This window comes from Doryrhamphus excisus, chromosome 9 (genome assembly GCF_030265055.1).
Source record: "Doryrhamphus excisus isolate RoL2022-K1 chromosome 9, RoL_Dexc_1.0, whole genome shotgun sequence".
NCBI classification, from domain to species: Eukaryota; Metazoa; Chordata; class Actinopteri; order Syngnathiformes; family Syngnathidae; genus Doryrhamphus; species Doryrhamphus excisus.
In genome coordinates, this window is record NC_080474.1 from 11,212,468 (window position 1) to 11,225,980 (window position 13,513).

Genomic DNA, 13,513 nt, shown 5'->3' on the forward strand with positions numbered 1-13,513 from the left:
GTATCTTTTACTACAATGCCAAAGCATTGTTTTGGCTCCATTCAGGTGCGTTTGGCAATGGAGTAAGTAAATGCCACAGAAAGGAAATACAATGGGAAGTATAATAGTTGTCACATTTGGTCTGGCAGGAATTTGACACATTTCAAACTTGTTGTATGAACAATAGGCTTCTAAAATGACAAAAATAAAATAAATAAAATGATACAATACCATGGCTCTTTCGTGGCAATAACTGCTTTGCCAGAAATTTAAAGTAAAGCCCTTAACGTTGTCCCTCATGAGACTAAAAAGTAGATTCATATCTACAGTTTCCAGTCTATCTATTTATTTTTCTGGATGGTCTTGTTTTTGCTCTGTTGTACTGTTTTGATTGTCTTTATTTGTAACAACTCAAGTATGCTGCCTTCCCACTGAGTTACATCCAGAGTTGGTGGGCTATGAGTAGGTGTGTTAGCACATGTACTGTATCTTTTGAGTTTGTCGATTTTAGTAATTTTATAGCTGTGGAGCTCCGGCTCCTGCCTCAAATCAAAGACACATGCCTCATGAGCAGTTGACAGTCAGGAACATGAAGTATAATTAGTCAAGATGGAATGCTGGGATGGACAGGCGGGTGCTGTAGCCTCTCCGGATGAACTAGGCTAGCCTTCTCTGGGCTTCTGGGTGGATGGTGTTTTTGTACACATGTGCGGCTTGCTGCTGTCTGGCAAGGCTGGGGCCACCACAACAGGGATGGCACTCTGCAGTGCCGAGGCTTAGTGGATGCTTCTTCTGGGAGCATCCTGTTTGGAGCCTCATAATGCCATGGTCCAGACAATTGGACATTAGGTGTCACATTGAACGCATGTTGTTGGCACATGTTAGTCAATGCATCAGATACATTTAGAATTTTAGGAATAGGATTTTGTGCTTCCCATGAAAACAGTCCGTTTTGATATATTCCACCCACGGCACGCCCACTCTGTTGTGGTTGATCACATTGCTGAGTACATAGAAATAGTTCCGGGTTGTGCCGCTAACTGAATAGGAGTTGATTAATGGGATAAGAGTTGATAATAAACTGCGATATCGCCCACTCTGCTGTGGTTGGTCACACTCACAAGTGCATAGAAAGACTTCCGGTTTGTTCCAGCCACTTTTTCATTCTGCACTGTTGTCTCCATCAAAATGCATGCACGTTCAACTGTTCCTCAATGGTCTCTCACTTAACATGGTAACACATGCACATGCAAATAATGCGTTCCCTTTATTGACTATCTTTCTGTCCATGAACAAAGATTGATCCCTTTAGGTTCCTATTTCCAAGCAAGTAAAGAACATCCTAGTCTTACCTACTAAAATGCTCATTTTCATGCCAGTCACTCATTTGATTTCAAGTGTATTTAAATGTGTCTATGAGCAATTGAGATTCATGTTGTGATTTTTGCAAGAACAGTGAAGTCTGTCCTCTGCTCCTCATTTGAGTGTAGAGCAGAGTTTGGATTAGGCTAATGGTGCAATACAAATGTTTCAATATAGAAATTATGTCCTGAAGTTTGAATTATTAATTTGCACAGTTAACATTTACCCTGTCAATGTAATGCATTTTTATTGTAGCCGTTACATCAAGTGAAATTACATATGATGGCCAAATGGTATCCATTCATTCTAGATCTTTGGTCTGGTATGGTGTATTTGTTTGGGACATGCATAAGTTACATTAAGGAACATCATGTGGTTACATTTGCACAATTCAACATGTCTGAAAAGGAGTAGGCTTATTTGATCTTACCTGTTCTCCAGATCTACTGAATAAGTCATTCACTCTATATCTTTTACATGTTGGTACAATATTTTGTTAGCGTACATTTTGTCATTTAATATTCAAAACAAAGAAAGAAAGTTACACTAAAAACACTATCTTATGTTCAAAATGTAAATTTGAATTATTTCTAAAATTTGCATTTGTTTAATGCAAGTAAGATAATTTGGGAATAATAAATAAACTAAATAAGCTGGCATAATTAAGGACATTAAAAAAAGAAAGGTAGTGCAAATACATTGAGAATAAATATATTAATTCATTCATTCATTCATTTTCTGCCGCTGGGGTGCTGCAGCCTATCCCAGCTGTCTTCGGGCAAGAGACAGGGTACAGAGTGCAGCCCGAGAATAAATATATAAAATATCAATATATAGAATTACTTGGGTAAATATTTTGACTGTATTGCACAGTTCATGTGTAATTTCTGAATGCAGTTTAAGTAATAACTTATTGGTCGCATTGCATGAAACATACAGTGCATCCGGAAAGTATTCACAGCGCTTTTGTCATGTTACAGCCTCATTCCAAATTGTATTAATTTAATCTCTTACCTCAAAATTCTACACAAAATACTCCATTATGACAATGTGAAAAAGTTTTTTTTTTTTGACTTTTTTTGAATTTATTAAAAATAGAAAACTAAGAAATCACATTTACATAAGTATTCACAGCCTTTGCCATGAAGCTAAAAATTGAGCTCAGGTGCATCTTTTTCCACTGATCATCCTTGAGATCTTTCTACAGCTTAATTGGAGTCCACCTGCAGGCACACACCTGTCTATATAAGGTCCCACAGTTGACTGTGCATGTCAGAGCACAAACACCAAGCATGAAGTCAAAAGAACTGTCTGTAGACCTGCGAGACAGGATTGTCTTGAGGCACAAATCTGGGGAAGGATACAGAAAAATTTCTGCTGCTTTGAAGGTCCCAATGAGCACAGTGGCCTCCATTATTCGTAAATGGAAGACGTTTGGAACCACCAGGACTCTTCCTAGAGCTGGCCGGCCTTCTAAACTGAGCGATCGGGGAAGAAGGGCCTTAGTCAGGGAGGTGACCAAGGCCCCGATGGTCACTCTGTCAGAGCTCCAGCGTTCCTCTGTGGAGAGAGGAGAGCCTTCCAGAAGGACAACCATCTCTGCAGCAATCCACCAATCAGGCCTGTATGGTAGAGTGGCCAGACGAAAGCCACTCCTTAGTAAAAGGAACATGGCAGCCTGTCTGGAATTTGCCAAAAAGCACCTGAATGACTCTCAGACCATGAGAAACAAAATTCTCTGGTCTGATGAGACAAAGATTGAACTCTTTGGTGTGAATGCCAGGCGCCATGTTTGGAGGAAACCAGGCACTGCTCATCACCAGGCCAATACCATCCCTACAGTGAAGCATGGTGGTGGCAGCATCATGCTGTGGGGATGTTTTTCAGCAGCAGGAACTGGCAGACTAGTCAGGATAGAAGGAAAAATGAATGCAGCAATATATAGAGATATCCTGGATGAAAACCTGCTCCAGAGCGCTCTTGACCTCAGGCTGGGGCGAAGGTTCATTTTTCAGCAGGACAACGACCCGAAGCACACAGCCAAGATCTGAAAAGATTGGCTTCAGAACCACTCTGTGAATGTCCTGGAGTGGCCCAGCCAGAGTCCAGACTTGAATCCAATCGAACATCTCTGGAGAGATCTGAAAATGGCTGTGCACAGACGTCGCCCATCCAACCTGATGGAGCTTGAGACTTATTGCAAAGAAGAATGGGCAAAACTGCCTAAAGATAGGTGTGCTAAACTTGTGGGATCATATTCAAAAAGACTTGAGGCTGTAATTGCTGCCAAAGGTGGATCAACAAAATATTAAGCAAGGCTGTGAATACTTATGTAAATGTGATTTTTTTGTTTTCTATTTTTAATAAATTCAAAACATGTCCAAAAAACCTTTTTTCACATCGTCATAATGGAGTATTTTGTGTAGAATTTTGAGGTAAGAGATTAATTTACAGTTTGGAATGAGGCTGTAACATGACAAAATGTAGAAAAAGTGAAGCGCTGTGAATACTTTCCGGATGCACTGTATTAATATTTTCCCTATAATCAATATATTGGGAAAAATGAATGATACCTTGACAAATCCACCATAGTAGAAGGAGGCACAACATGTAGAATCAGTCCTTTTGCACATTAAATATCCAGAAAATTTAATTACATTCAAAAGTAAACTTTGTAAACAATGCATTGCAACATTTCATCCATGTGCATCGTAATAAATGATAATAAATATAATAAATAAATTATACAGGTGCTCACCCTTTTACTAGTCACCACATGTGCTCAACAAAACTATGTTGCTTGCACTGGTGCTGAAAATAATCCCTCTGTCTGTGAACTGAAACGTAGAGAGAGAGACAATAAAACATGGCATGTCAGTACACAGCCTATCAAACAAGGTCATTTTACACCCTGATATTACAGGGCGCTGACATTTTCACCAGACAGAATTCCCAGTGTCAAAATGTGTTGTTTCTTCTCCACACCCTTGCACCTCCCCTCTTTTGTGCTTCTTTTCTATATTTTCATTCACTCCTGACCTCTTGCTTTCAGTCTGTTTATCTGATATATCCCTGGACTGTGCTTTGCTTAGTTTTTACCTTGTACCAGATGTTACACTTTGTCCCCAAAGGTTTTCATTTGTTTTCCCTTCCCCCGATGCACGTTTGATGCTTTTAATACCTACAGAGATCATTAGGCAAGAGTAGAGCTAATTTCCCTCCATGGGTGGAATATTACCAAAAGTTGAGGTCTAAAAGTTTTTAATAGACTCCAGAGTTTACATAGCTTCTTCAAAATAATGAACACCCAACTAGAGCGTGAAATATGCATTTTTGGACCGCCAAATGGTGTGTTTTTTTTTTAGTATTAAAAAAAAAATCCAGGCTACATAGTTGTTCTGGGCATTCTTTATTGACTCTGGTGAGCTGATATTAACTTTAAATTAAACGTGATGAATCATAGCCAAAAAATGTACAGTAATACTGTTCCGCCTATTCAACGTAATTCATCTACATTTCATCATCCTCTTTCCCAGTTGACTTCATCAGCCAAGAGATCAAAAAGGAAAGGGAATGAAACAATTATAAGACCAGTCTTGTTTCTGCAGTTTATTTGTTCCTTTCCCCAACCTAATTTTCCTCCAAAAATATGTGACTTAAAAAAAATAAAAATGTCATATTTACCCTACCAAATTGATATTATTTTTCTCCATAATAACATATTATTCTCACAAAAGTACACATTTTTCTTGTTAGATTACAACCTTTTTCTCGTTGGATTTGGATTTTGCTGTTGTTTTCTTGCTAAATTATATTTTTGACTTTAACCACCCCTGCCGTAAGGGAACATATCCTTCATTAGCTGTCGGACTTATCCATCATCTTGGTGAGGACACGCAATCTCTTGTCCCTGCTGCTCATTTTCAGTGGCAGCTTTTCTGAATTCTGCTCATGCACACATACAAACACCCACATACACAAAAACTAATACATAAACAAAATGCCAAAACTCGGAATGCCATAAATCAGAGATCATTGTGAACGTACATGAATGATCTTGACCTTAGGAGGTAAATATGGAAAGCCATTTTTACCATTATGAAAGTGTCTAATCAATTTCTAATTATTTTTTGTACTATGTGTATATTATACCCTCAGTGAGGTTAGTCCAAGCATTAAGTGTTCTTTATAGTATTGTAATATATACCAGTTGTACAATTTAACATTAAATACAAGACAAAACAGAATGCTGTCCAAGTCTGAGGCCCAGCTGAACGTCTCCACTTTAAAAGCTACTCGCACACAAACAGAATAAATGACCTACAGCCTCCTGGTTCTTGTGGAAAAATATGATCATGTCGGCATAAACATGAAGCAAGAAACATGACGACAACTGTAAACACAACTGAAGTAGTGCAGAGATGCTGACATGCTAACTTTGCTAGCCTGGCTAACATCACTCTATCTGGTTGCCATTGGTGTGTAGGGTTGCAATCAAGGGGTGGGAGAAACTCTGTCTGAATGTTCTGAAGTCCTCTTTCTTTGCCAATGTTGGATTGAGTTTCCCAGAGAAGGTGTGCAATGGTGACGGTCTTATCCTAGAAAATCATATGCATAGTTGTGGTTACACTCAGGTTATACAGTACTCCTTTGTTTATTATATTTCATTGGTTCAAGACCGACTGCATGGCGGCCGAAAGGTTAGTGCGCAGGCCACACAGCGAGGAGACCCGAGTTCAGTTCCACCCTCGGGCATCTCTGTGTGGAGTTTGCATGTTCTCCCTGTACATGCGTTGGTTTTCTCCGGGTACTCCGGTTTCCTCCCACATTCCAAAAACATGCTAGGTTAATTGGCTCTCCAAATTGTCCAGGTATGAATGAGTGTGAATGGTTGTTTGTCTATACGTGCCCTGTGATTGGCTGGTGACCAGTCCAGGGTGTACCCCTCGCCCAAAGACAGCTGGGATAGGCTCCAGCTCTCCCATGACCCTCGTGAGGATAAGCAGTAGAAATGGTTCAAGACCGTGATAAGTGCATTTCTGGATTCATTATTTATTAGTAACATTTTTGTAGTGCGAGCATAGAAAACCTTTTTACAGCCTTGTAAATACATTTTTTAAAAACATTATTAGAACCCTCTAGACATGAAATAACACCCCTTAGTCACTTTTACACTATTACGTAATATAGTTGTCGTCATGTGAGAAAAATGACAGAAAGACAGACATAAATAAGACATAATATAGACTCACATGTTAGCTTTGGAGGAGTTGGTTGTTGTTTTTATACTTCTTGTTTTAGACCAGGGGTGGGCAAACTACGGCCCGGGGGCCACATCCGGCCCGCCAAGTGTTTGAATACAGCCTGCCCGTTCTTTCCAAAGTATTTCATTTAACTCAACATGCAACCTGGCATCATAGCTTGAGCCAACCTTTTGATGGTTTTTATCAATTTTGTTATTTGATGTGGTCTGTTGTTTACAAAGTGCTCCTGAAAAAAGGGACACAAGCACATAATAATAATAACAATAATAATAATATAAATAATAATATATAAAATATATATAATATATAAAATATTTAAAATAATATATATATATATATATATATATATAAAATATAAAATATTTCAATACAAATATACAATTATAAATAATAATAGCAGATTGCATGACACTTTTACAGATAATAACAATAATACCAGGTGGACTGTTATGTGTAAAATATATAGTCTGGCCCCCTGTCAATTTTGTTAAATCAATGCGGCCCGTGAGTCAAAAAGGTTGCCCACCCCTGTTTTAGACTGTACTTCCTGTTGTTCCACATATAGTATCACATCTTTGAATGCGTCTTCTGAATGCTTTGTATTAGCATTTTTGTTCATTAGCTATTTTTATGCTTGAACATGCTTAATTTAGGCAAAAAATGTGTACAATTTGCTCAACTATGCAGATGTTTGACAATTTATTAATATGAAAAAACGTGATTTAGTGAAGCAACGAAATTCAGACCACAAACTGGGGAGAGATTACTGTGCAGTGGTACTTTAGTTTTCATTATTTATTAAATTGTTCCAAAAGGTCAGACGAAAACCGAAACAATTTTCTCCATGGAAAGTGTAAGTCCAATTACTCTAGACACCCAAAAAACTATGGTCAACTATGTATGCCGATGTCGACTTATGTGGGCCCTTTTTAGTAATAACAACATAGTGGACCTGGACTTCATGATATTGTCGACACGGATGGATAGTTGACATAAACACTGTACAATGTGTAATCAAATGAAGTACCTTGTCTTCATATTTCTCATCCATGTTCCCACCATTAACACTGACACTTTATCCTTACTATGTCTGTCTCCCTTCAGGAGGACTTCCGTAATAAAGTTCAAGATTACATCAAGCACTACGCCAGATGATAAACGCATCGTGCTGCACCAAGCTACCAAACTGCTCCACATTTGCCTCAGCTTATCTCGGCCAGGTTCACAACGAATCAGTAGCTGGCCGTTGTAATGTTCCACTCTGCTCACCTGATTGCAATAAACCTCAACATTATTAAACAGGATAACAGTCAACTTTTGAGGAGGGACACGTCGACACAAAGCACGATGCTTTAATTATTCTGGAGTGTTTTGGAGAGCACAGTGTCTGATCATTGTGATGATGCAGTCACTGAATGAAGCTGCTGGCTTGATGCTAAGACAGTCAATGTCCTGCTACGTGATGTATCACAATGAACGTCTGTATTAGTTTTAACAATGAAGTAACTATATGAAGGTTTATATGTGTCAACAGTTGTGATGTTCCAGTGCCTGCAATGGTTGTGTTGGGAAAGACAAAATGAACACATTTACACACATTTCTTTCCATGTTACGCTACGCTGTTACGCTCATCCTCGTGTACACAGGCTGCAAATCATATAGCTCCCAGCTCACAAGACAGCATTTGAATGATTAGCACCATATCGTCTGTTTGTTGTCATTCTTTTGCATGTTCACACACACAACTTTGTTCACTTTTGTATGTTTACCTCTTATAGGCAGAGGGAGTGACTACTGTACTACAACTGGACATACTGACACGTTTTGTCTTTTGCTGCTTGTCGTTCTGTCTCTGTTTTCATGTCTTATGTCATTGTGTCACACAAACTCACATGTACCTTCACAATGGAGCTGAACAGAAAAATCGACATTGTCTTCCTAATTTGCCCAAAGACTATTTTAGAGTTAAAAATACCAGCCATTTGCCCTTACTTAAAACTTTATTTTACCCCTAAATGCGATATTGCATTGTTGTATTTAATTTAAGAATATAAGGAATGGTTGTGGTTTCCAGCAATTTGGATTTACAGTTAAAAATCTGCAGTGGTCTGAAACTCCTATATCTTAATGAGTCCAAGCGGTGGATGGATAGCATCAAAACGCCAACAGATCAAAGTGCAATGATATTGAAATGTTTTACTGTGTGAGCCAGTACAGTAAAACCGTTCCACCACTTGTAGTAGGTATAGACCAGGGGTCACCAACATGGTGCCCTGCAAGCCTGCTCTTCATTCAGGTCTTTAGCTAATGTGAGAACACTAGAGGGAAATGCATTCTGAAATACAAAATGTGAGTTTTGGATACCAGCATTTGGTTTGTTTGGGTTGAAGTAAGGTAGCTATTGGCCATTTTCTTTTTGTAAAAGTAGCTGTTGCAAGAAAAAACGTTGGAGACCACTTGTATAGACAGGGAACACACCATAATGTAAAAACAATGAGATGACAGAAGAAAATGAAAATGTTCCAAATTAATGGGATGTGTACATATAATTTAAAAATATCACCAAAATGTAATAAATATACACTATGCTTGTTGCATAATCGTGTATTGCTAAAAATTAGTACTTTGTTGATGTACCTATTTGACAAAAATGAAGCATGTGACAATTTTTCCCATAGGAAATAATGCAAATCTTATTTATTTGTTGCGTAAGCCCAAAAATATGAACAAAGGATGCATTTTATAGAAAAGAATTATAGGTTTACATGCAGAAAACTGTGAAATAATTATACATGATGACTGGATGGAAATCATTGTTGATGGGGTTTTTTTTTCCAGAATGATTCAGCACAGGTCAAACAAGCTACAGTGGAAACTCGGTTAACATCTGCCCCAGATAGCACGTTTTTTGGTTAAAAATCACCCCAAAGTTTTGCGCAGGTTTGCGCACATTTTCAGTTGGTGGCGTGTTTTGTCATGTTATTAACACACTGCGTGAGTGACATACAATGTATGATTTTTGGGGGATGGAAATCGCATTTTGACTGTATTGTCATTAATATTTCAAGTTATTTTCTATGATTTTTTTTTATTTTAATAGATGTATTTATGTTCATGACTATATGTAGTATCTGCAATGCTGGGAAATCAGGTAGAATTTGTGGTCTTGGGTGCAGTCCACTTTGCTCGAGGACAACTTGTTCGTTCATGCTGGTTGAGTAACACATCCAGTGAGTCTTTGCCATTCTGGAAATTGGCTCCTGAAAATCAGCTGTGTGTGTGTGTGTGTGAGAGTGTGTGAGAGATGAGGATGCGGACTGTCACCTGCTGAGCCAGTGACCGTTTGTACAACTGCATCTCGCCTCCAATTTGTCTTCTACCTTTGAGCACCCAACTGCTTTTCTCCTTCCATTCTTTGTGTTTACATGTTGGCATGAGGAAATGTGATGATGAAAGGTAACGTTCAATGCGAGTGTGTGTTCAAATAATGTGACTTGTAGGCATGCTCTGACTCACTCCGCTCCGTTCTTTGTCTTTGTGTCGAAAATTCCGTCCCACAACTTAAAAAGTGTCAATTATTATTACGGCGGAACATGTAATGACACGCACCTCTGCCAAGATAAAGGATCGAAAAGTATGACAAGTAAATGAAGCCAATTTGAGCAGGATGTTGCAATGTTCGCCCAGTATTCATTTTAGCCTTACTAACACTGATGTTGCATTGCATGTCCTTTATTTTGGCGGTGTGGGGTGATTATTTTTCCAAGGCTCCTGTTTGGGAAATCTGCATGGGCTCAGTCATATTTGGGCCAGGTGAGATTTAAGATTGAAAGCCAGTTCTTAAAATTCTCAACTGTGTCTCTCAGATTGTATATGCATTTTTTAAAGAAGTATTAAAGAGGATATAAAACATACTGCATTGATATGATGTATTTTTATTGAACAACACAGAAACTGCTACCGTCGTCAGTCCACAGGCAATTTGAACATTGCACTTATGAGATTGTAGATAAATACACAGATGAACAGCTTTAAATTAGTAGTCCCTCAAACAGGCATTTTTGTACAATTGTGAAATACACACTTTTCAGTTTTGGGTAACCTTACATTTTTTTTTGTTTGTTTTTTTCAGGCAGAGCTACCATTAGCCAAATGTCTCATAAAAACTGATTGATACATACAGTACTTCATACTACTGTTTTAGTCTTTCTTCACATGCTGAATACACATCAAAATGCATTATCTTTCACAAGGGTTTCGACCGCTCCCCTCCCTTCTCATGCAATGGACTGTTCCATGTTACCGCACATGTCAGGTAGATGCGAGAGAAGCGAGCCGAGGTGTTGGCACAGAGTTACCTGTGTTAGCAACTTGGCAATTTTGTCGCTAGATCTGGCAACATTCCAACTCCCCTTGAGGACATATTTTCTCTACTTGTGACAAATCAAGCAACTTTTTGGGGAGTTTTAATATGGTGAAAGCACATATTGCATTGCGTGCTCTCACTGAGCAACAACTGGTTGTGATGTGGAGCTCTACACATCGAAAGTGCAAATGGATAATTATTACAGATATTCACCAGATGATTGTGCTACTCATGAACCGCATCTGTCATTGTTGACCGAGGAGAATAGAGTGGCTTTCATCACAAAGATGTGAGTATTAAAGATGTAAAGTGTGTAAAATGTTGCTTAAGTTCCTCTCAATTACAGTAAAAGCTTTATGATAATCGACTTGTTGATAATGATAATACCCCAGGAGCATTTTAAGGACTTTATCTACTTCAGGAAATAGAATTTTCTCATATTCGCACAAGTAAGAAGATGATAAACATTAATATTTCAAATCGTTTGGGGCGGGGGTGTAAACACGGCTATGTAACTAGCAACTTGAAATTGGGGTGTTCTAAAACTTTTGACCAGTAGTGTATGTATACCTTCTTTATATTTTATTCATGAGTTTCAGGAGGAGGCTGCTTGGAATTGAGTTTGTGGCCTGATGGTGTGGTAGTGCTACAGACCAGAGAGTGATGAGGACAGCAGAAAGATCATGGTCTGCCACCCCACTCTTCCTCAACAGGGCAAACAAAGACCATTATATCAGACAGCTAGCACTGGGGACACCACCAGCTCTTTCAATTGCTGTGAGCAGCTGAGGCTCGGACACAAAGAATTAGGGACTGTAATTCCCCACAACCATACATGTCCTCAACAGCCATGGACACACTCGAAACTTCAGGTAGTGTACAATTGTTCAGTCCTTTAGTGGCTCTCTCGTCTTATTTTTGCATGTTACCAAACTCTGAAAATCTCGGGAGGAAGAAACAAAGCCACACAAATGATCAAAGGTAAGTTGTGGTCTCACTTTGCAATAAGGTACACAAAAATACAGTAGTTACTGAGGAACTAATGAGTATAGTGGCTATGTAGGTTTGTTCCTCATTAAGTACTATAATTTTGTGTTCCTTATTGTAAAATGTTACCTACTTGTCAGTTTGCTCCATGTTTACTCCGTGACTGGCAGTTGTGCATGATACAAATCATGTACTATGATGTAAAAAAAAAGAAAAATGATTACAAACAGTAAAATAAGATATGCCTTTTTTCGTCCCTTAGTAGGGAAATTTGCAAAATGCTTGACAAGGCAAAACGTGTACCAAATAAGAGCAGGGTCGGACACAATCACGCCTTTTTATGGAGTTGTTTTGCCAGTTTGTGTGTGTTCCTGACAGGTTCCCAGACTCTACCATTGGTTGAAAAGGACGGCAAATCCCAAAGCCACACAAACCAAAGGTAAGTTAACCTTATCTAATGTGTTATACATATAAAACCACTGTAAAACACTAAAAAAATGCATAATGAGAAGTTTCATGTATGCATGGTGTCAAAAAGCCACAGGAAAAAAACCCATTAAACAGTTAACATTTGGCAAAGGCAAAGGGAGAAAAGCATTTTTACTTGAACTGCATCTCAAGTTGAAACATCTCAAGAAACATTAAAAACAGAAGCATAACAAGAGTATGCTATGGTGTAAAAAAAGCCAAATAAAAAGTTAATGTTAAAAATAGTAAAACACTGTCCATAGTCATCAGTAAAAAGAAAAGACTTGGTTTTCTTTGCAGCTGCCAAACTCTCACCTGTGACAGTCATCCAGGCTGTCATGACATCGGTAGAAACAATCATCATGAACATTTACCCTGTGGCCATGACAGCTGACAGCCGTGGTCAAGTAATGAGATGGGAAAATTATATCATTCATATTTTTGCAGTTCCCTCTATGGCCTGGTTAAAAACTATTGTCCATTGAGGGGGGAAAAAATCATTTTACAATCTTGAAGCTGCGTACATCAATTTTGTGCATATGTAGGTTTGCTTCTTTTTTTTTTTTTAGATTTTTTTTGGAGAAACTTCCAAAGGGTGTGTGTTAACAGCAAAGCAGCCAGACCCATGAAAGAAGACATTAAAAGGATAGTTTGGATTTTTTGACATGGAGTTGAGTGACATGTCCATCAGCAGTGTTGTCCATCAACGGTGAGCCCAGTTCTGGATTGTGTATGTCTATTGTGTATGTTTCATCACATACACAACTACAGACAGTTGATAACACGCAGATGAAGATACGAGGGTCACAGCCGTTTTCATCAATAGCTGTGAGCGTCTTCATCTGCTGTGGAACACATACATAAACAAGATGGCTACTACGCTCACAGTGGTGCATCTTCCTCACATGTACAACAATGGACGGCCCATAGCACACATTAAAACGAGGACTTGCTGTGATAAGTGGAACCACAAGGAGAATTTCTGGCCACCTCAAGGTGCAACCAAATTGGGTTCTGCAGCAGGACAATGATCCAGAACACACCAGTAAGTCCACCTCTGATTGGCTGAAGAAACCAAAATGAAGA

The 13,513-nt window shown here is 38.7% G+C and overlaps 1 protein-coding gene across 1 annotated transcript in view; it reads left to right on the forward strand.

The window, feature by feature from the left end:
- ube2f (ubiquitin-conjugating enzyme E2F (putative)) overlaps positions 1 to 10,511 on the forward strand; it is a 29,605-nt gene extending 19,094 nt beyond the window's left edge. Inside the window, exon 11 of the mRNA XM_058082642.1 lies at positions 7,710 to 10,511. Coding sequence (XP_057938625.1) covers positions 7,710 to 7,760 — 51 coding nt within the window. The 3' untranslated portion in view covers positions 7,761 to 10,511. The remainder of the gene's footprint in view (positions 1 to 7,709) is intronic.
- The last annotated feature ends 3,002 nt before the right edge of the window (positions 10,512 to 13,513 follow it).